The sequence below is a fragment of the Hypanus sabinus genome, chromosome 28 (assembly GCF_030144855.1).
Source record: "Hypanus sabinus isolate sHypSab1 chromosome 28, sHypSab1.hap1, whole genome shotgun sequence".
Lineage (NCBI taxonomy): Eukaryota > Metazoa > Chordata > Chondrichthyes > Myliobatiformes > Dasyatidae > Hypanus > Hypanus sabinus.
In genome coordinates, this window is record NC_082733.1 from 23725875 (window position 1) to 23750480 (window position 24606).

At 39.8% G+C, this 24606-nt stretch overlaps 2 protein-coding genes across 2 annotated transcripts in view; one reads left to right on the forward strand and one right to left on the reverse strand.

Annotated features, from left to right (window-relative positions):
• Nucleotides 1–23895, reverse strand: part of LOC132382314 (cation channel sperm-associated protein 2-like) — a 61018-nt gene extending 37123 nt beyond the window's left edge. The window contains exon 1 of the mRNA XM_059952448.1: nt 23814–23895. The gene's annotated coding sequence lies outside the window, so the exon portion shown is untranslated. The remainder of the gene's footprint in view (nt 1–23813) is intronic.
• A 66-nt stretch (nt 23896–23961) lies between these two features.
• Nucleotides 23962–24606, forward strand: part of pdia3 (protein disulfide isomerase family A, member 3) — a 30226-nt gene continuing 29581 nt past the window's right edge. Inside the window, exon 1 of the mRNA XM_059952719.1 lies at nt 23962–24210. Coding sequence (XP_059808702.1) covers nt 24077–24210 — 134 coding nt within the window. The 5' untranslated portion in view covers nt 23962–24076. The remainder of the gene's footprint in view (nt 24211–24606) is intronic.

Here is a 24606-nt window from a genome sequence, read left to right on the forward strand (position 1 = left end):
TAAATATTTTATACCATTTGCCGGCCATCTAAATTGGGTTATTAATCGGCATTGACTATAATCTCCTTTAGTAAGAGGTAAAATTTCACTTTTATCCCAATTTATTTTATAACCTGATATTTTCCCATATTCTTCTAATCTATAGGATAATTTACGCAACGAGTGTAATGGGTTTGTTAGATAAAGCAGAACATCATCAGCAAATAAGTTAATCTTGTATTCTTCCTGATTAACTCTAAAACCCTTAATATCTGGGTCCATTCTAATTAATTCAGCTAATGGCTCTATCGCCAACACAAATAAAGCAGGTGATAATGGACAACCTTGTTAACTGAAATGGTGTTGAAATTTGACCATTTGTCACTACTTTAACTTTGGGATTAGTATTTAAGGTTTTAATCCATTTTATAAAAGATAATCCTAATCCATATTTTTCCAATACCTTAAATAAAAAATCCCATTCCAATCTATCAAATGCTTTTTCTGCATCTAAAGCAACTGCCATACTCATTTCCTCCCTCTTTTGCGCTAAATGAATTATACTAAATAACCGAGTTACATTATCTGCCGATTGTCTATTTTTAATAAATCCTGTTTGATCCATATGTACTAATTTTGGTAAGCATTTAGATAATCTGTTAGATAAAATTTTTGCTATTATTTTATAATCAGTGTTTAATAAAGAAATAGGTCTATATGATGCTGGTTTTAAAAGATCTCTATCTTTTTTTGGCAATACTATTAAAATAGCTGTCGAAAAGGATTCTGGAAGTTTATGCGTTCTTTCCGCTTGGAGTATTAACTCCATAAAAGGAGGAATTAATAAATCTTTAAACTTTTTATAGAATTCAGGCGGAAAACCATCTTCTCCTGGAGATTTATTACTTTGAAATGATCCTAGGGCTTCTTTGACCTCTTTCAATGTAAAAGGCATATCTAATCCCTTCTGTTCTTCTGTATTTAATTTTGGAAGAGTTATTTGTGATAAAAACCTTTCTATCTTGACATTATCATTTTGTGATTCTGATTTATACAACTCAGAATAAAAATTCTTAAAAGCTTCATTAATTTCTAAAGGTTTATAAGTAATTTTATTTACTCTTGTTCGAATTGCATTTATCGTTTTAGAAGTCTGGTCTGTTTTTAACTGCAATGCAAGGACCTTATGTGATTTTTCACCTAGTTCATAATATCTCTCTTTAGTTCTCATAATTGCTTTTTCTGTTCGATATGTTTGGAGTGTATTATATTGTAACTTCTTATTAATAAGTTGTCTTCTTTTTTCTTCTGTCATATTTCTTTGAGATTCTTTTTCTAATTTTATAATCTCTTTTTCCAATTGATCTATTTCTATCATATATTCCTTCTTAATTTTAGAAGTATAACTTATTATCTGACCTCTCAAACATGCCTTCATTGCTTCCCACAATATAAATTTATCATCAACTGAATGTGAATTTGTATCTAAAAAGAACTGAATCTGCTTTTTCATAAAATCACAAAAATCTTGACATTTTAGTAATATTGAATTAAATCTCCACCTATAAATTGATTCCTCTTTATCTATCATTATCATTGTCATTATTAAAGCAGAATGATCTGATAATATTCTTGCTTTATATTCCACATTTTTCACTATCTTGAATGTTCGTTGATAATAAGAAAAAATCTATCCTTGAATATGTTTTATGTCTATTTGAATAAAATGAATAATCTCTTTTGGACTAATTCTTCTCCATATATCAATCAAATTTAAGTCTTTCATCAATGATAGAGTAAATTTTACTGCTTTTGATTTTGTAACAACCTTTGTTGATCTATCTAAAACTGGATCTAGACAAAAGTTAAAATCTCCACCTATTAATATTTTATCATGTGCATTAGCCAAATTCAAACAGACCTCCTGTATAAATTTTACATCATTTTCATTTGGTGCATAAATATTCATAAGGGTCCATAGTTCTGAAAAAAATTTGACAATGTATAATTAGATATCTCCCCGCCAAATCAATTAATACGTTTTGTATTTTAATTGGTAAATTTTTATTAACCAAAATTGCAACTCCTCTCGCCTTTGAGTTAAATGAAGCTGCAATAACATTTCCTACCCAGTCTCTGTTTAATTTCTGATGTTCTATTTCTGTTAAATGAGTTTCTTGTAAAAAAGCTATATCTGTTTTCATTCTTTTAATGTATGTTAAAATTCTTTTTCTTTTTACTGGCCCTATTAACATTAAAACTTTAAAAATTCAGTAAATTAGTCATTATTTTTTTAAATTATATTACTCCAATCTATAATAATACCTAATCTTTTAACTTTCGTGGTATCCTGGGAAATCTTTCTAAAAGTCTCCATGTTGCTATGTGTGTCCCCACCAATCATCCAGGCAAAAAGATAGAAGAAAAATAGAATATAAGGAAAAAAACAAAATACCCCCCTACTAATGTTGTGGAAAAAAAACACAACATTACCTCCCTCTGTTGTATGGGTCATGGCGATCGCCATGATTATACACGTGAATCCCGCAGAAACCGGTCCAAAGCTCCCCAGCCCCCCCGCAACATAAAAAACTATATACATAAGAAGAAAAAAATACTATTCTCAATTAGTGTTTCTAAAATTTTGCTTTTCTCCACTATATTATCCTTAAATGTCCATCACTTCTGTTCACTGTCTCTATTTTCATCTTTAATCCATTACGTTTGGAAGTCTCTATGTATAATTAGCCACTAGATGGAAGTTCTTGTGCGAACACCTCCGCTTCTCGATAATCGGAAAAAAATCTTCTTTTTCCCTCCTTCAAAAAAATTATCATTGTTGCTGGGTGACGCATTATAAATTTATAACCTTTTTCCCATAAGGCTTTTCTCACTGGGTTAAATTCCTTGTTTCTCTTCAAAAGGTTATAACCTATATCAGGATAAAAAAGAACTGGTTTCCCTGCTATCATCAATGGCCCATTTCTATTTTTGGAACTTTGGGCAGCCGCCTTCAGGATCTTTTCTTTATCTTGGTATCTTAAGCATTTTATCAAAATTGATCATGGATTTTGATCAGGTTGAGGTCTTGACCTTAAGGTTCTGTGAGCCCTTTCTATCTCAATTGGAGTTTCTCCTTCCATTTCCAATTTTTCAGGGATCCATTTTTGAAAAAAACTTATTGGATCATCACCTTCTTCATCTTCTTTAAGTCCAACAATTTTAATATTGTTTCGTCTACTAAAATTTTCAAGCTTATCGATTTTTTCCATAAATTGTTTTCTTTCTGATGTCCAAGCAGTATTCTCATCTTCCATTTTGTTCATTCTTTCAACCATGTCTTCCGTTGTAGTTTCCAAGTCTATAATTCTCTTTTCCATTTTTTCCTGTCTCTTTGTCATTTTATCAAACATAATCTCCATATTTATTATTTTTTCTTTGATTTCTTTTTGATTACTTTTAATGTGTCTAATTTACGCATTATTTGCCTCAAAGTCTTTTCTATATTTCCAGAAGAATTTTTATCTCCATCTCCGTCTGATCTTTCCTGAGAATCTGACTCTCCCTCAGATTCACTTTCACTTTTGGTTGCAGTCATAACTGGGCTTTGGAGTTCTGGTTGCTCCCGTTTGCGCATGCTCTTTCCTTCATGCTTGCGTAGTTCTCGTTGGTCTTTTCCTTTAGGAATGTCCAATGTTGCCACAGTTTCCTGTTCTGTATCGCCGGTAGTATAATGTACCTGAGTCCGTGGTTCTTTGGTAGAAGTGGGCCTTGGTTCTGCTCCAAGTTGCGTTGTCTTCCCGGTAGTGATTTTCTTCATCTTCCGTTTTTGAGGCATAGCTTAAAACAATCCGGAGTAGTTTATAAGTAACTTTTAGAAAGTATTGACTAACTTTTCTTCACTTAAACATTAATTTATTGATATTTTACGGGAGAGCTGGGTTCCAGCGTCCTGATCCTATGTCATCACGTGATGTCCCCAGCCCCCACCTTTCTGTGGGTTCCCAACCCTCAGACAATGTCCACTGGTGTGTCTGAAGGGTGTCTCTCCAGACCTGTCTTTTATCCGCACTCATGGGGTCTCAACTATCCATCAACTCTGAATGACTGTGTCCATCAAATCAGGCCACTCCTGCTGTCTCCTGAGGAATGTTAACAAGCAAAGTACAGTCCTTGTAGTAGAAGGTAAATAATTCAGGAAGAGTCATAATACAGTAAATCAACAGTCTCTCTCCCCCTCTTATCTGTAGCAAATGTTCTTGTCTGGGCTTTATCTCTCTCTCTCTCTCCCATGAGCAGCATGGCAACAGCAATAGTTCGTAGTTCTCAGGAGGGGGGGTTGGGAATGGTTAATTCTGTACCCCATTGACCATCAGGTCACTCATAACACCTGTATGTAATTTGCACACACCTCCTGTGGCCACATAGAAATTCTTTGGGTATTCTGCCTTCCTCCCACATGTAAAGGCATGTTGGTTTGTAGGTCAATTGCTCATTGTAAATTGCTGCTAGTATATAGGTGAGTGGCAGAATCTCAGGGAGGTGATGAGAACATGGGGAGAATAAAGATGGGATTAGTGTAGGATGTTCGACTCTACTTCATTGATTAAAGTGTCCATTAATCACCGATTAAAATGTCGAGGAAGGTTGAGACATGGAGGAGAATGCAGAAAACGAGCCAGAGTTCAGCACTGACTGCCTTCCTTTAGTTAACTGCTAAGAAGGAGCCTGTGAGTGGCCTATCACTTTTGTAGCTTGCTGTTGCAGGCAGGTAGGCTTCTGCACTCATGTGGTGTCTCTGTTTTGATGATGAAGGAGGATATTACTGTGGTTCTGCGTTATGCATTTATGGACTGTGAACTTTCTCAGACTTACAGTTTTTATATTCTGTATTTTTCGGCTGTTTCCATTTTGTTGTGTGAGGGGAGAGGGTTAGCTGGTCGATGTTCTTGTTTCATTTTGTGGAGGTAAGGGGGGGGGAGGTTTGTGAATCGATGATTGGATTGCTGTCCTTTTTTTTGCAGAGCTTGGGTCTGATGTTTTTCTTTGAACAACTTTAGAAAGAACTATAGTCTGCAAATCGACTGAATCAAGTACAGCGGAATCAGACAAGCCAATTGCCTTTGTTCTTGCCATGAGGGAGGAGTTGGAGGCTGCCATTTTATGAAGACACTCTGTTTTATGTCCTCCAGTTTGTGAGATGAAGTTGCTTGGCTTTCTGTGTTTTAAAGTGGACACAGTGATGCCTCAGAACTAAGGATCATTTCCAAATTTGTGAGTTGTTCTTTGTTTGGATACAACATGCAGGTTTGGGAATGTTGGTCTGTGTGACTCAAGCTGGTTGAGAACAAAGAGCCATAAATTACCGATTGTCACTTGCTGGGAAGATGGCAATAAGTGGATACTAGCCTTGAGCAGAGCCAATGAAGAGGTATTAAAGGTCAGCCACATGAACTACAACCAATGACACTGGAATGCAGTATTTGAATTGGTAAGAAATGGATAGAAAAACAGACACTTCAAGTGTGCTCGTGGTGGTAACTCAGTAGGAAGATAGCTATTGCGGATGTGAGATGCCCCGTGGACATGTGGAGATTTGAAACAGGGCTATGAGGAACATGTGACCAACAACAGAAGCTCCCTTTTAAATGGTATTATATTTTCTGTTCTTTGACTGTTCATGGAAATTCAGGAAAACTTAATAGGTGTGCACACGTGTATTGGTAGTGGAAGTTCCTGTGTCCTTCTGTTGAGACGGTAAAGGTACTTGCCAGTAAATGCAGATTTCTCTGTGCCTCCTTGATCATTATTACATTATTCTTATACCAACTTCCATGCTGTTTCTTTGTTTTGTGGATATCTGGAGAAGACGAATCTCAGAGTTGTATATGGATACATACTTTGATAATAAATGAGCCTTTGATTAGTGTAAATTGATGGTTGGCATGGATCTGTAAATTGAATGGCCTATTCTGTGCCATATCTCTATGATTCCATGAACTCCTGACACTATAATCGCTCAGAGAAGAATACATAATTTTTGCTTTTCAATATTATAATCTATTGTTACTGATTTATAATATATTTTTCACAAGTTTTCCTTTTGGTCTTACCTGATTGCTAAGTTCCTAACAAGAGAAGCAGAACATTTATAATATGGCACTGTTGATGTATTTCTACATGTAAGCTGAACTTGTTTTCAAATGATTCATATCAAAAGATACTCTCTGATCATAATGACATCACTATATTATGACATCAGAAAAGAACCTTAATGGAAACAGTACTTAGAATGGTAGACCTTGAGATACTTCACAAAGAATTCATCAGGACCAAGTTTCTTAACTTACCAGAGCAATTGACCCAACTTAGCCATCATCTCACTACCATTCTGATCTCTGCAGAAATACACATTAATCTTCTGACTGTATTTTAATTGTTTTCATTCATTAGCTAAATTTTTGGTCTCATAACTTAATCCAAGCCTTCACTATTCTGTCTGACTTTCTTTGTTATTTCTCAAAACCATTGCTTACTTAGTCTTCCATGCAGGTGCTGTTTTCATGTAAGTTATAGCTAAGCTTTCAGAATATAAAGCTGATAGAATATAAAGTGTACAATTAAACAAATTACATTACCACCAAAGAATGTACTGATATCATACAACTGATCACCTTTCTAAATGCACAATTTTGATCAAGCATTTAATCTATCCATACAAGCTGCTGAACATATCTTCCATTAAACAGTATCTGGCAAATACATTGCTAGATCAGGGGTCGGCAACCCGCAGCTCCAGAGCCGCATGCGTATCTTTCATCTCTGTGCTGCGGCTCCCTGTGGCTTTGGAAAATAAATGATGAGTATTTAATTAAAATGTATTTTATGTTAGTTTGTTAGTTTTTGAAATGTAATTCTAAATTTGAAGATTATGGTGATCTTGTACAATCTAAATAAAAAGTGTTTTTTGTCGCTATTAATATACGTCACCACTGCCAATGGCTGACACCCGCCAGTGCGCGATTTCTTTAATTTTTTGATCCAAGGTCGGCTAACTATGGAGAATTCTAAAAAAAGAAAAGTGATTGAAGAAAACAGAACGTTTAATGATATGTGGGCAGATTCATTTGCTTTCACTGCTGACGAGACTGGTTTACCGGTATGCTTAATATGCAATGAGAAACTAGCAAACAACAAAAAGTCAAAAGTTGCAAGACATTTCCAGGATAAACACACAGCCTTTGCTCAAAAATATCTGGATGGACATGAGAGAAAAAAAGCAGTTTCGGAACTGAAGCGGAAGGTTGATCTGAGCAAAAATCATTTCAAGAAGTGGATGATGTCTGGAAAATCAATGACATATGCTAGTTTTGTTGCCGCTCAGGAAATAGTCAGGCACGGGAAGCAGTTTACAGATGGTGAATATATAAAAGAATCTTTCATTAAGATTTCAGAACATTTATTCACGGACTTTAAAAACGAGTGAAATTGTGCAGAAAATCAGGGATATGCCCCTCTCTGCAAAGACTGTCAAAGACAGAACCATAAAAATGGCAGAAGACATAACAAGACAGTAAATTAAAGACATCAATTCAGCTGTGGCCTACTCGATTGCCTGTGATGAGTCTAAAGACAAAGGTGATATTGAACAAATAGCGCTGTTCTGCCGGTATGTAAACTCTGCCGGGCCACAGGAAGAAATGATTGAGTTGATAGCTCTAAAAGGCCAAACATGGGGGGAGGACATCTGTGAGGCTGTCTTGAATTGTTTAAGAGCCAAAGCAATAAAGACCACCCACCTGGAGTCAGTAGCTACTGATGGGGCACCAAGAATGACAGGAGCGCACAAGGGATTTGTGGCTTTACTGCAGAAGTCGCTGGACGGAAAGCTGCTGACTTTTCACTGCATCTTGCACCAAGAGGCACTGCGCACTCAAACATTTCCTCTGGAATGCACAGAAGTAATGGATGTTGTCATTCAGATTGTCAATAAAATAATGGCAAAAAGTTTAAATAACAGACAATTCCGTTTGTTACTGGGCGAGCTGGAAAGCGCATATTCTGATCTCCTGCTGCACAACAAAGTCCGGTGGCTGTCAAGAGGGGAGGTGCTGAAACGCTTTGTCGCGTGTCTGGAAGAAGTGAAAACTTTCCTGGGCAGCAACGGTCTCACCTTTCCTGAGCTGGAACAGCCAGAGTAGCTGGAAAAGCTACACTTCATGGTAGCCATGACAGCGCACCTGAACACGCTGAACACAGCTCTTCAGGGGAAAGGACACACAGCCCTGCACATGTTGGAGGATGTTTTGGCATTCGAGTGCAAGTTGACAGTGCTTGCCAGAGATTTACAGAAAGGCACATTGTCTCACTTCCCCAATTTGAGAGAGTTCAAACAAGGTCACGACATGAGAAATTCAGAGTATTTACATTCTGCAATCATCACAATGCAAACATCATTTGGGAAACGCTTCTGTGAGTTCAGAGAGGTAAAAAACACATTATCCTTCCCGGTCACTCCCCTAAGCATCGATTCATCCCTACTGAATACAACTGCATTGGCAGGTGTGAGTCAAACTGATCTTGAGATGGAACTGTCCGACATAGCCGACAATGACATATGGGTGTCCAAGTTTAGACGCTTGACAGCAGACCTTGAAGATGTTGCCCGTCAGAAGGCCGTTCTTGCTCAGAATCACAAATGGCGTGATATTGAAAACCTCCCCAAACTGGACAAACTTGTGTTTGAAACATGGAATGCTATCCCCGACATTTATGTAAACATTAAAAAGTATGCGCTTGGAGTCCTGTCGATCTTTGGATCCACATATGTATGTGAGCAGGTGTTCTCCAACAAGAACTTTATTAAAAACAAACATCACGCACGCCTCACAGATGACAGCTTGCGATGCTGTGTAAAGATGAAGGTGACGTCATACAGCCCTGATGTGCAGATGCTGTGCGCTGAAGTCCAGAAGCAGAAATCCCATTAACCAAGTATGATAAATATTTTAATTGCCTATTATTTTACGTATACTCATATTTTTTCATTGTTCAGTGAAATAGTCCTTTTATTTTTCAGGTTGACAGCTGGCTGACGTTATTTTTGGTTTGCTGCTGGCGGACAATTTAAGTTCGGCATTTTTCATAAATACAAGAAGGACTCAAATAGACATTGAGTATTTTACTTAAAAGTGACCTTCAACCCAACGTCTTTTTTTCGGAGTTCAAAATGTTTTTGTTGCATGCAGAAATGTAATTTTGTTTTTTCTGCAGGAGTTCATCGATTTCATAAATGCACCACATTATAGTTTGTTTATACATAGCATAAAGGCAAAGAAAAACGTTGTATGCAGTGTTATTTCATTTTAAATGTCAAACGGGTTTTGTGGGCTCAGTGTTTTCTTTTCTGTGGGAAACGGGTCCAAATGGCTCTTTCAGTGGTAAAGGTTGCCGACCCCTGGTCTAGATAATGTTAAGACTTCATTTCCGTACAGTTACAGAAAGCTGAATAGCATCCTGTATTCTTGTCTGGCAAATCTCTTTCTCGCTTTTCTGTGTTCAGTACAAGGCTCTTCCTTAGTTGTTTACCAAAATGTTCTGTCACAACCAGGGGTCATTTTTTAAAGAAAAAAAGGATTTTTTTTCAGTTAGTATGTGGACTGTATTTCCTCAATGTCACCTCATGGGTTTGCAGTGTTCCTTAGATTGTTTACATTTTATGTCTAATTGTTTGTCTTTGGGCTAGCGCCGGGCTTTCACTTTGTTTTGCAGGTATCTCATTTGGAATCATGGGGGTTGTTTTCCTCTCTTTGTTTATCACTTTTGCTCAGTCTGGGATAATTTAATTAGCACAGTATTATCTATGTCTCGCATTCCTACATGCTCCTGAGGGTGTACTTCAAGGGGGCATGCTAACCCCTCTCTGCTCCACCATTCTGGTTCGTTGTCTGGTGAAACTCAGACCAAGTTCTTCTGTGTATCTTGAGTGATTTCAGTTCATCACCATTCTGTAGAGTTTGCCTGAGCTCTTGTTAGATTTTCTGGTTAATTTCTGTAATAAATCTTTAGGTTTGTTTGAATTGCCAAAGTCTCTGGGATTCCTGCACTTGAGTTCACCAGTGAACCTCGTACGCAGCCGACAGGACTCAGCACAAGAATGCAACTGAGAAGATAATGTGTGGTCATCAACCTTATGAGCATAAACTTGTAATTAGAATTCAGCAGAAAAGTTAATGGAACAATTGCAGATATATTAAAGCTAAAGGCCTTCACCCTTTCACTTATGAAATATTTGCTTTTCATTTTCCCCCATCTCTTCATCCAATGATTAGATTGTGCTGCATTTACAATCCAGCACTCTGCTGCACAGAACTGTTTCGAGGTCTGTCCAACCGAGAGCATACCAGAGCACATATTAATCCTCAGCATGGAGTTGGAGGGGAAGCACATATTGATTTATCATTGCAAGAGATGTAACATGAAGAATGTCCATCCAGGACTTTCTTTCAATTATTTATGTCAGGATTAGAAGTTCATAAAGCATTCTTACTATTTTACTTTGATAGCTCTGTTAGAGTATATCTTGGGTTCATTTAAAAATTTATCAGGCAGCTTGTACAGGTTAGAAGCATAAATGCAGGACTCTCTACCTTCATTGTAAAAACATCTAGCTGAGTTGGAGACAAAATGGAGAACACGCCTACTCCAGCAGCTGTTCGTATACACTCCAATTGCTGGTCATCTGCCCAATTATCTGGGAACCTATAGACCTACTGATTGAATCTATTGAAGTTTATGTGCACAAATATGACGGGACAGTTTGAGGCTACCATTACTCAGGAATTTATCTCAATGCACCAGTCTGCTATGAAGGAAAGGCACTAAGTTAGATTTTCAATTGAATAGACATCATGGCTTCCTTGCAACCTTATTCAAATTACTATAGGTGTGGTCTCAGCAAGGAAACAAAGGAATGATTGCAACTTTACTTTAAGAGGACCACAACCTTGTCGTTGGGTTTGGAGGCTTGCGTGCCTCAATGACGCAGAGACCCATGTTGTTTGGAGTCAGGGCTTTGGGCTTTGGTTCTTGGTAGTGTCACCCATGCTAAACAGGTCAAAAGGTAGAGGCCAGACTAAGAGTGGTCTGCCGGTCCTCCAGGTTCAGGAATTCAGCTCAGGGCCAACAACCCTAACTGGTAAAACAGAAACAGCAATGAAGAATCCTTCGACATTTGAGTGCGATGGTATTCCTGAACCTCCACCTGGGACTTGCATGACTGACAGTAGTGCAAACTGAATGGAAGCTACTGATATGATGAAGGAAGCTCTGAACACCACTGGAGATGGAGGACCTGCATTGCTGCCCTAAACACCAGTGCTGTAATGCGCAGTAAGTAAATAAGTAAGATTGCAACTTTACATTGAAGCATGCCTGTGTCATCTATGACTGAGCTAGTTCCAATCTTTGAGATGCGCACTGACATCTATACATACCCTCCACCCACTATGTAAATACTTAAGAGCATATGATCAAATATTAGAAGTCACTAGCCTTTAGAGGAAAGAGAAATATCAAATGTCATACTCAACCTGTGTGGAGAGAGCAGTTAAGGACAAAGAAAGAAGGATAATACTTCAGATTCATAACATTTCATCAACCTGAATTGTTGTTTTGTCTCTCCATAGTTGTTCTTGGCCCATTATGCATTTGCAGTTTATGTTTACTGCCTGTTATCCCACTGGCGTTTAGGGCAGCAATGAAGGTCTTCCATCTCTGTTAGTGATCAGAGCTTATTTCATCATGTCAGTAACTTCCTCTCGGTTTTCACTACTGTCAGTCGTGCAAGCCCTGGATGGAGACTCAGGAGTGCTGTCACACATAGATGTAGAGGATTATTCATTGCTGTTTCCATAGCAATTTTGTTTTGCCAGTCAGAATTGTTAGTGCTGAGCTGAGTCCCCAAACCTAGAGGACCAGTGGACCACTCTTAGTCTGGCCTCTACGTTTTGACCTATTTGCCGTGGGTGACCCTATCAAACGCCAAAGCATGAAGCCCTGATTCCAGCCAACACAGCTCTCCAGATCACTGAGGCACGCAAGTCTCCAAACCCAATGACAAACTTGTGGTCATTGTGGTGCATCTGCCGTATTTCCTGTTTTAAGATCCGATGTCAAACATCTGCAGAAATTGCTTTGCAACTTTCAGCATCATTTCTGGGTAATAAACACTGAACAAAAAATTTATACTAGCTTAGTCTTTAACATGCCCTCTGTTATAGGGAGAAATTATGCAAATGTTTTTGGCAAAGATGCAATAAATCTGGGATTCATGTAGCAAGGGTTTTGGGGAAATGTAGAAACAGCAGTTTTGCTATGGAAATGTAAGCTATTTAATTTAATGTTTGGTTATATTGACATTTCATGCTTATTGTCACCAAATATTTAACAAATAATTTCTTGGATATTTTTGTTTTTTGCTATCTTTCTTTTTACTTTGTTTATTGGACCAATTAAGTGGGGAAATTGTACAGAAAATGAGGAAGCTATAACCTTGGTGAACTGGACTAAATAATGCTCCAGCACATACTATGATCTACTAAATAGCTAGTAATGTAGGTCGTCTGGAAGTAGAACATGTATGCTTTCAGTTTGTGGTAAAAAGTCCGGATTGCATTAGTAAATATGTGGTTTATAAACCCTTTTCTTCAAACAGCTGCATTGAAGCTACTTCAACTTTTCAAATAATATTGATGAAATTACTACTTTAAAACTTGAAGACACTTTTACAGTTAACAGGCAAGCACTTGAATTGACACTTTGCTGTTTAGTTAAATTTTGAATATATGAGTGACTACTTATTTTTCAGTTGCACCACATCCACGGTAGGTACTGTATAAACATGAACCACATTTACCACCAGTCAGAATAATTCACAATATAGTGAAAGTAGTGTGCTGTCTTCTGTTAATGGTTAAAAAGGAGTTGATCAAATTACTGAATCCAGCAAATGATGATTCAATGACCCACATGATACAATGGAGCATTGAAATGAGATCTGACATAAATCTGCCATGGGTGTTGGAAGCTGTGCCCTTCACAGTCAATAAAAGAACTGTCTGTGTTTTGTGATTGACTTGCAAATCTGTCTATAGAGGTTTGTGCTGTTTATGTTGGTCTGCTTCATGAACCTTGGTCAAATCAACAACTGATTACATAGTTCAAGCAAATGAGTTCTACATATTGGGGCATATGTATCTGAGATGCGCAGGTTGGCACACCTGAGCTGTTATTTTCTTTGCAAACACGAGGAAATCTGCAGATGCTGGAAATTCAAGCAACACAAACAAAATGCTGGTGGAGCACAGCAGGCCAGGCAGCATCTATAGGAAGAAGTACAGTCGACATTTCGGGCCGAGACCCTTCATCAGAACTAACTGAAAGAAGAGATAGTAAGAGATTTGAAAGTGGGAGGGGAAGGGGGAGATCTGAAATGATAGGAGAAGACCGGAGGGGGAGGACAAAGAAGCTAAGAGCTGGAAAGGTGATTGCCAAAAGGGATACATAGCTGGAGAGGGAAAGGATCATGGGCCGGGAGACCTAAGGAGAAACAAAGGGGGAGGGGAGCACCAGAGGGAGATGGAGAGCAGGCAAGGAGTATTTGTGAGAGGGTCAGAGAGAGAAAAAAGACAGAAAAGAGAAAAGAGGGAATCAATAAATAAATAAGTTAATAATTAAATAAGAGATGGGTAAGAAGGGGAGGGGGCATTAACGGAAGTTAGAGAAATCAATGTTCATGCTATCAGGTTGGAGGCTACTTAGACTAAATATAAGGTGTTGTTCCTCCAACCTGAGTGTGGCTTCATCTTGAAAGTCGAGGAGGCCATGGATAGACATATCAGAATGGGAATGGGACGTGGAATTAAAATGTATGGCCATTGTGAGATCCTGCTTTCTCTGGTGGACAGAGCATAGGTGTTCAGTGAAATGGTCTCCTAGTCTCCCAGTTTTATTTTTCTCTTTGTGATGAATGTACCACAGCTCTGAGGGGCCGAAGGGTGCAGGGTAGCCCCCTCCTTTGTGAGAATCGCAAGATCACTATTGATTTGGGTCAGGAGACCCAGGAAATGAGAGAGAGACGTGCAGAATGTCTCGTTCCCCGGCAATATAAAGCTACGGGACACGGCCATTGTCTCTTGAAGACGAACTTGTGTATTGCAATACTGTGCTACATGGAAGCCCGCAGGCAAAGTGGGCTGGTTGAGGGAGGAATTGCATCACCCCCAACCTGATTGACATCTGAGACCCTGTGAGTCAGGATAAAAGAGGGTCTGTGGGGACTGCCCCTCAGACACACCAGAAGAAACGCTAGCGATCCCGTAATAGCGGAAGCCGGTGGGGAGGCCACGTGCGTTCAGTTCCATTTTGCCCTGGAAACCGGTGGCTTTTACCACAGAAAAACGGCTTTTAGCTAATAACGGGGAAACCAACTCCCAATGACTCGAAGGATTAATATCATAAAAGGACTGGGCAAATTTTAAACCCGTCTTTCTCTCAAACCAAAACGCTGCAGCGTAAATGAACTAATAGTGACTTTTATATTTCCATCGGACAATACATTATCCCCTAGACAACGATAGAGCTATTTCTTATTGATTATTATTATACCCGCGTGTTTAGATTTGGTATTGACAACGTATATTGGCTGTCTGGTTGCATTGATATTATTTTGTGTATTTTTATCAATAAATACTGTTAAAGATAGTACCATCAGACTTCAATGGACCTCTCTATCTTTGCTGGTAAGTGACCCAGTTACAGGGTTCATAACATCTTCTTTTTCAAAGTAGTTATCATTACAATTAACAAACTAACAGTTCTTAATTTTGATCGTGTGGTGAAGTAATGGTGGCAGGATGAATGCACCTGTCTAATTAGTCAAACAAAACTAAAATAATAATAACTACCATTTATAACTCACTAGTAACATTATGTCTGAAGACACTTCAGAGCTCAGTAAATGAAATTCGACATCAACCTATTTTATGACAGACAGTCAAAAGCCTTTGAAGACAAAGCAAATGAACGGAAGTTAATGAAGAGGATTCAAAACAAAGAAATTAAAGTGATAGCCATCAGGGAGTGATTAAAACCTGGGCTCGTGCAAAATGCCAGAAGTGGAGATGCCTGCTTGACTGGAGGAAGTTATAAAAGAAGGGAAAGATGTGTAAACAAGAATGAGAAATTTCAAATGTAGGTATTGCCAATCCAGTTAAAATGTACATTTTCATAAATACAATGGCAGAGGCATTTTAAGTTAAAGGGAAACTGTAGCAAATTACTTTATTGTCAACCCAACGCAGAACATAAAGCTCAGTAAAAAACTTCACATCATTATGTCATCGCATCAGACCAGCCTCTCAAAGTGAACCTCAACTCGATGTTGGCGACTGTGAGTTATGCATATGTTTCCACCTATTACATTATCCTACAAAAACCATGCATCTGTAAACTCAGGTAGAGTAGGTGAATGGTAAAACTGAAGACATGAGTTGTCAAGATCAGATTTATTTCAGGTGGGAAGTGAAAATCTCCTCGGGGAGCCCTTGAGGAGTCAACTCTTGAGTAATTAAGAGGTAAATAGTATTTCAGCACTGGAAAGTAATTAAGTGTGATGTATGTCAAGTTAATGAAGTCTGAGACTGATAGCGTGGGTAGGTGCTCAGAATCACATCTTGGGGTTAAATACACTGAGAAGATTCTCAAACTTGTCAGCCTCAGACAGCTGACAAGAAGAGGGACTGAGTTTATGTCTGGGCTCGAGGACATTGCCTTTAAATCAGTAACAATAGGGAGAACTCCCCTGCCATGATTTTCCTAAACTCTGATGCTGCACAAGGCTGCATCCTCAGCCCCCTACCCCACTCCCTGTGCACACATGACTGCATGGCCAGATTCCACTTGAACTCCACCAACCGGTTTACAGAAGATGATGATTCAGAGTATAGGAAAGAGATAGAGAGTTTAGTAATATTGTATCATGACCTCAGCCAAGACAAAAGGGCTGATCAGTGACTTCAGGAACAGGAGACTGAGAGGGATCCTAGGAGTGAACATCACTGATAGCTTGTTGTGCTTCAATCACATCAGGAAAACTCACAATGTTTCTACTTCCTCAGAAGGCTAAAAAACTTTAGCATGCAACCATTGACCCTTTTCAGTTTTTATCGATGAACCACAGAAAACATCCTATCTGGATGCAGAATGACTTGGTAAAGCAACGGCTCTGCACGTGACTGTAAGAAACTGCAGAATCACAAACACAGCTCAGCATGCCATGTCAACCAACCTCCCCTCCATGGACTCTGGCTATCCTTCTCACTACATCAGTAAAGTGGCCAGCATGATCAAAGACCCCACCCAGCCCAGCCACTTTCTCTTCTTCCCTCCTCCAGGAGGGTAGACACATTAGCCTCAAAGCATGTAGCACAGGCCCAAGGGTATTTCTAATTGGCCTCAGCCTGAGACATTAGCTGTTCATTCCTCTCCGTGGATGCTGCCTGACCTGCTGAGTTACTCCAGCATTTTGTGTTTGTTGCTCTGGTTTCTACTCCACTGTCATATGACTATTAAATGGCTCCCTAGTATGATAAGACGGATTCTTGATGGATTCATTATTCACAAACTACCATGTTATGATCTTGCACCTTCTTGTTTACCCACACTGCATTTTTTTGGCATCTCAGCAGCAAAGCACTTGCTTGAAGCCCTGTGTACTTCGGAGTTCAATTCCGGCGGCATACCGCAAGGAGTCACAGTACATCCTCCCTGTGGAAGGTGTGGGTTTTCTCTGGGTCTTCTGGTTTCCTCCCACAAATAAATATGATTGTAGACACTACAAATGGAAGCACATTGAACATAATACTGCACAGGACCAGGACTTCAGACCACAAGGTATGTGCTGAACATGATGCCAAATTAAACTAAATATGTACATGATCCATATCTCTCCATTTCCTCAATATCCAAGCGTCCACCAACCTTTTAAATGCCAGATCAGGCTGGGGCGAGGTAAGTATGCGGTAAGTTTCTTCTTCCTCTTTATTTTTTCATTCCTTGTCTGTTTGGGCAAGGTTAGTGCAGTGAGAATGGCTCCAGGGGCAGAGTGAGATGTGGGAATTTTGGGGGCTCTCCAGCCTCCCAGATATCCACACCTGCTTCAGATGCTCCTTAGAGAATGTGTTGAGGAACTGGAGCTGCAGCTCGATAAACTTCAGGTCATAGGGGAGCCTGAGAAAGTGACAGACAGGAGCTACGGGGAGGTCGTCACCCCTAGGTTGCTGGAGGCAGGTAACCTGGGTGACTGTCAGGAGAAGGAAGGGAAATGGGTAGCCAGTGCAGAGTACCCCTGTGGCTAATCCTCTCAATAACTTTGGATACTGTTGAAGGGGACTGGGTCTCTGACATTAAGTCTGGCATGTGGCTCTGAAGCGAACAGAGGCAATGAAGACTGCAGTGGTGATGGGAGATTCTATAGTCAGAAAAGAGATGAGATTCTGTGGGCACGATAGAGATACCCGGATGTTATGTTGCCTCTCGTGCCAGGATCAGGGATGTCTCAGATCAGGCCCACAGCATTCTCAAGGGGGAGAGGGAGCAGCCAGACGTTTTGGTACCTATTGGCACCAATGACATAGGTAGGGAAGGTGAGGAGGTCCTGAAAGATATTAGGGAGCTAGGTAGAAAAGCAGGACCTCCAGGGTAGTAATCTCTGGATTGTTGGCATGCCATGCACTAGCAAGGGTTAGAATAGGGATCTCTTCTGGGAAGGTATGACTTGTACAAAAGGGATGGGTTACACCAGAACCTGAGGACAACCAATATCTTTATGGGCAGAGTTGCCAGAGCTATTCGGGAGGGTTTAAACTAATTTGGCAGGGGGATGGGAACTGGAGTGATATTGCTGAATATGGGTAGTTGGTTTACAAACAAAGGCCATGTGCAGAGAGACTACAAGCAAGGAGAGGCATGTGATAGGGCAAAATTGCGGTCAACGGTATAAGTTGCAATGTAAAAGGGGGAATAAATCAAAAATGGTGAATACAGGACTGAAGTTGAAATATTTGAATGCATGCAGTATATGGAATAAGGTAACTGAACTTGTAGCAGATACAGATTGGCATGTATGATATGAGCATCACTGAATCGTGACTGAATGAAAATTATAGCTGGGAGCTTAACATGCAAGGATACACACAGTATCAAAATTACTGGCAGGTAGGCAGAGGGTGTAGGGTGGCTTTTAATAAAAATTGAAATCAAATCATAAGAAAGAGGTCACATAGGATCGGAAGGTGCAGACTTGTTATGGGTAGAGCAAAGGAACTGCAAGGGAAGTAACAGCCTGATGGGACCCCCAAACAGTAGTAAGGATATGGTCTACAAATTACATTCGAAGATAGAAAATGCATGTCAAAAGGCCAATGTTTCGATAGTCCTGGAGAATTTAATATGCAGGTAGGTTGTGAAAATCAGGTTGGAGCTGGATCCAGAAAGGAGGGGTTTCTAGAATGCCTACAAGATGGCTTTTCAACAACACACACAAAATGCTGGAAGAACTCAGCAGGCCAGGCAGCATCTATGTAAAAAAGTTAAGTCGACATTTCGGGCCAAAACTATTTGGAGAAGAAAAGCTGAGGAGTGGATTTAAAAGGTGGGGGGAGAGAAGGGAGAAACACCAGGTGATGGGTGAAACCTGAAGTGGGAGGGATAAAGTAAAGAGCTGGGAAGTTGATTGGTGAAAGAGACAGAAGGCCATAGTAGAAAGAAAAGGGGCTGGCTGCCAGTGACTAGTCTGTGTTGGAACCAATTCTTTTTACATTATAGGTTAATGATTTGGATGATGGAATTGATGGCTTGGTGGCCAAGTTCGTAGATGATGTGAAGATAGGTGGAGGGAGGGCTAGTTTTGAGGAAGCAGAGAGACTACAAAAGGACTTAGACAAATTAGGAGAATGGGCAAGGAAGTGGCAGATGGAATACAGTGTCAGAAATTGTATGGTCATCCAGTTTGGTAGAAGTAAAAGAGTAGACTCAATGGAGAAAAAAATCATACATCTGAGGTGCAAAGGGACATGGGAGTCCTCATGTATGCTTCTGTAATGGTAAATTTCCAAGTTGAGTTGGTGGTGATGAAGGCAAATATGGTACAGCATTCGTTTCGAGAGGAGAAGAATATAAAAGCAAGGATGTAATGTTGAGGCTTTATGTAACACTGGTGAGGCCTCATTTGGAGTATTGTGAGCAGTTTTGGGCCACTTATCAAAGAAAGGATGTGCTGACATTGGAGAGGGTACAAAGGAGGTTCATGAAAATGTTTCTGGGATTCAAAGGCTTGTCACTTGAGGAGTGTTTGATGGCTCTGGGCCTATACTCACTGAAAATCAGAAGAATGAGAGGGGGACTTCATTGAAACCTATCAAATATTGAAAGGCCTCAATAGAGTGGAAGGGGAGAGGATGCTCCCAATGGTGGGAATTTCAAAGACCAGAGGACACAGCCTCAAAATAGAGGGATGTCTATTTAGAAAGGAGAGGAGTAATTTCTTAAGCCAGAGAGGTGAATCTGCAGAAGATGTTGCCACAGGTGGCTGTGGAGGCCAAGTCATTTGGTATGTTTAAGTTAGAGGTTGATAGATTCTTGACCAGTCCAATAATCCAATAACTAAACATACAATATGAATGTGGTTTCAATTTCATAAATTTCTTGGATTGAATAAATTTATCCTATCAAGTCCTATTGTATCTAATTTTTTCTTCCAACCTTCCAGAATTGATCAAGCTTTTCTTGTATGGAGAACAAAGGGAATAACATGTTTTCATGACTTATTCATGGATAACTGTCTTACGTCTTTTGAACAGTTGTCTAATAAATATAGTTTGCCTAGATCACATTTTTTCAGATATTTACAGATTAGAAACGTTTTGAATATTATGTCACCTACTTTTCTGGTATCACATCAAACTGAAATTACAGAAAATTTTTTAGGTTTATACCCCTATCAGAAGAGATTAATAGCAATAATTTATGATCTGATTACAAAAATATGTCTAGGTACATCTGTTAAAATTAAGAATAAATGGGAAAGAGAACTTCAGGTATCTTTACCTAAAGAGAATGGAAGAAAATTCTCCAACTAGTTAACACTTCTCCAATGTGTGCTAGACATGCTTTGATATAATTTAATGTGGTTCATAAGGCCCATATGTCCAAGGATAAGTTAGCTCATTTTTATTGCCATATAAATCCTGTCTGTGACAGATGTAAGTGTGAGGTTGCTTCCTTGACACATATGTTCTGGTCTTGTCCCCTTTCAAAAAAATATTGGAAAGATATTTTTGATATTATTTCAGCAGTTTTGCATATTGATTTACAACCTCATCCTATTACTGCAATTTTTGGATTACCAGTGATGGACTCTTGTCAATTATCCCATTCAGCTTGCCGTTTGATTGCATTTGCTACATTAATAGCCAGAAGATCTATTTTATTTAAATGGAAAGATTCTAATCCCACTACTACATTTCAATGGTTTTCCCAAACTATAATATGTTTAAACTTGGAAAAAATTAGGAGTGGCACTATCAACACTTCCAATAAATTTGAAGAAACTTGGAGACCATTTATTCAACATTTTTGTATGATGGAAGCTGACCTTTTCCGAGTGCTTCTCAATAACTTTTTGTTTGTGTGTTGAGGAATGGAGTTAATGACAAATAACGATTTTAACCGATGAAACAAGGCAGCCCAGGTTTTGTTTTGTTTTTATTCTGTTTTTTTTTGTTAGTTTAGGGGAATTTTTTTCTCTTGTAAAAATCTTTTTTCTTTGAATCTTTCTCATGTTTACTTACTAAGAGATTGGGAGGCTTAGATTACACATGTTACTCGGAGTCTGTTTAACTGTTATTAATGTAATCCCGATCTCTTTGTATTACTATCATTGTTATGTTTATCTATTTGAAACTTAATAAAAAAGATTGATAAAGAAAGATTATTGACTAGTCAGGTCATAAAGGGATATGAGGAGAAGGCAGGAGATTGGGGCAGAGGAGGGAAATGGATCAGCCGTGATGAAATGGCGGAGCAAACTTGATGGGCCAGATGACCCAATTCTGCTGTTATGTCTCATTGTCTTATGTTTAGCAGGTTTTTAATAATAATATCATGAATTGATACACTTCCTTTGTTTGTGTTTATATCTCATAGCTTATGGCCTGTGTCTCTTTATAAATGAGATACAGTGTAGTGACTAGTAGTCCCAGTTTTCAGCACCTCTGGATTACGTAAATGCAACGTACAGTAAAATTTCAAACAAAGAAAAGTTACAGTATGGGTTTCTCCCTGAATTAGTAAATGATTTCTCCCAAGCAAGTACTGCCACCTGCTTTGGATTTTTAGAAGGAGTTTGATATGGTCCTAGATAGGATGTCAATCAATCAGGCTTGATCACCTAGAAATGGAGGTAATCTCATTTAATAAATTGGGTATTGAGAATTGACGGTTTTATGCACAATTTGAAAGGCAGAATAATGTTACACCTGGGTGAATCCACACAGCATCCAATGACCCTGTGACCTTTGTCTTGGAAGTTCATGTCAGAACATCCATGAAGAGGGCTACGGGCCCCAATGGTGTACTTGGCCAGGTATTGAAAACCCCTGCCAATCAACTGGCCCGAGTGTTCAAGCACATTTTCAACCTCCCATTGTTCTGGTTTGAAGTAGAGTCATAGTGGGATATATATCAGTTGTGGATATGGGTGAGGTAATGGCAGATAGAGTTTAATTAAGCTAAATATGAGGTGCTGCTGTTTGGGAGATCAAATGTAAAGGAACAATATATGATTAAGGGCAGGACTCTTAACGGTGCTGATGAAGAGGGATCTTACCGTCCAGGTCCTTAGCTCCATGAAAGTTGATAGGGTGGTTCAGAAGGTGTATGACTTACTTGCATTTATTAGTCAAAGTATGGAACTCAAAGATCAGAAAGTTATAGAAGCTTTATGAAACTCTGGTTGGGCCACCTCTAGAATATATTACATTCCATTACGGTCACTGCATAACAGGAAGGATGTTGAGGTTTCAAACAGGGTGCAGAAGAGGTTTACCAAGATGCCATTTGGATTAGAGGGCAATTGCTTTAAGACAAGGTTGGGCAAACTTGACTTGTTTTCTCTGGAATGGTGGAAGCTGATAGAAAACCCGATATAAGTTTATAAGATTACAAGAGGCATAGGCAGATAGTCCTAGGATTTAAATGTCTGATACATGAGGGCAAGCAGTTGAAGGAGGAAAGCTCATTGGTTTTGTGCAGTAAGTGGTGTTGGCTAGAATCTGGTGGCAGATGTGGTGGTGAGAGATGCAATAGAGGTGTTTAAGAGTCTCTTAGTTAGTTCAAAACAACATTGTGGGGCATATAGACTGTTCCTGCACTGCTTTATGAATAAATGAGGAGAAATTTCTTCACTCACAGATGGCGAACCTTTGGAATGTTCTGCCCTACAGACATCTCTAAATAAACTACATAGTATCAGCCATGATAATGAATGATAGAGCAAGCTCCAAGGCCTACTTTCCTTCCAAGTTCACATATTCCTTTGCTGAGAGGTCCAAAAGATTGTGCTTTTTTCAGCTTTCTAGTTTATGTAATAATTTGTCTTTGACCCCTGTTTCCATCCAATGGGTTAGTGTGGACATGGTGGAGGATTACAAATACCTGGGGATACAAATTGACAATAAACTGGACTGGTCAAAGAACACTGAGGCTGTCTACAAGAAGGGTCAGAGCCGTCTCTACTTCCTGAGAAGACTGAGGTCCTTCAACATCTGCCGGACGATGCTGAGGGTGTTCTACGAGTCTGTGGTGGCCAGTGCTATCATGTTTGCTGTTGTGTGCTGGGGCAGCAGGCTGAGGGTAGCAGACACCAACAGAATCAACAAACTCATTCGTAAGGCCAGTGATGTTGTGGGGGTGGAACTGGACTCTCTGACGGTGGTGTCTGAAAAGAGGATGCTGTCCAAGTTGCATGCCATCTTGGACAATGTCTCCCATCCACTCCATAATGTACTGGTTAGGCATAGGAGTACATTCAGCCAGAGACTCATTCCACCGTGATGCAACACTGAGCGTCATAGGAAGTCATTCCTGCCTGTGGCCATCAAACTTTACAACTCCTTCCTAGGAGTGTCAGACACCCTGAGCCAATAGGCTGATCCTGGAATTACTTCCACTTGTCGTAATTTACTTATTATCATTACTTAATTACTTAGGGTTTTATATTGCTATATCTCTACACTATTCTTGGTTGGTGCGACTGTAACGAAACCCAATTTCGCTCGGAATCAATAAAGTGTGTCTGTTTGTCTGTTGAGAAAACATGAATGTTTATTTTCTCTGTTTAGGTTAATTTTATGTTGATTAAAATTCAGTGGGTGGGAAAGAATGTAAATTCAGTACCTGTTTTTATTTAGGATCCTTTCTCAGGGTACATAATTAATTAACCCACTTAACATTTATATTGTCGTTTGCCGTAAAAATGCATACGTACAACATGCTTTAATGTACCAGTGAAGTAACAGGGTGGGATTTATTATTATGGAATCTTATTTATAGGGCTCCACGTGGGCATATGCTTTGTGAAAGTGAGATAGTTTTTGTTCCGCCGCTATTGAAAAAAATAACTAGCCAAAGTCTTTCTCAATACTTTCACTGATGCAATGTCACTCCGGGGCAGACAGCTTGAACATCACGTTAACAGAATGACAGAGCAGCTTTACCCTCAAATCGTACTGCGCAGACTCCCGGGCTATGATGCTATTGGTCCAGATCGGAAGTTGTGCGGCTCTGCTTCGACACATATGATTGGCGGGGTATCCTCCACGTGAGCGCAAACCGTCCAATTGCGAGGCGCCACACGCCGACTCCGGGTGCTTCCGTCTCCTCAATTGCTCTTTCACTTTGCCATCACTCGGGGAAGTAGAGGGCTGGTGGCCGTGTCGAGAAGCGGTACCGAGGAGTGAGCTCATACGAAGCCGCAGCCATGATCCGCTTTCTGCTCCTTGCCTGCACTGTCGGCGCGTCGCTCGCCAGCGACGTGATCGAGCTGACGGACGACGACTTCGAGGATCAGATCGACGACTACGACTTGGCCCTGGTCGAATTCTTCGCTCCCTGGTGAGTCTCCAGGGTGTGGTAGCCCCCGGACACTCCTGTGCTGCTTTCCCTCCGGTGAAGCCTTTACCTGACGAGTCCGAAACTGAAAGGTGTCAGACTCCTGGAGGTTGCCCCCATTTCCTCTTCACCCCCCGCCCCCCTCAGATTGGGGGTCTCTGTTGTGTTGCCGCTGAATTCGCTGTGACGCGTTTTGTGTTGGAGTGCCACTCAATTTACCTCAGGGGATGTAGTTACCGCGTGGGGAAAAAAAGGGTGCGTTAATTTGGAGCCCGGTTAGTAGATCACATCCATGCAACGGGTGGGTGTGTTGGTTTTCTGCGGTGTGCGGGTAGAGGTTTTCGGGACTTGTAGTTCATCTGCTGGTGGGTTTTAGGTTGTCCATACCGGATGAAACTA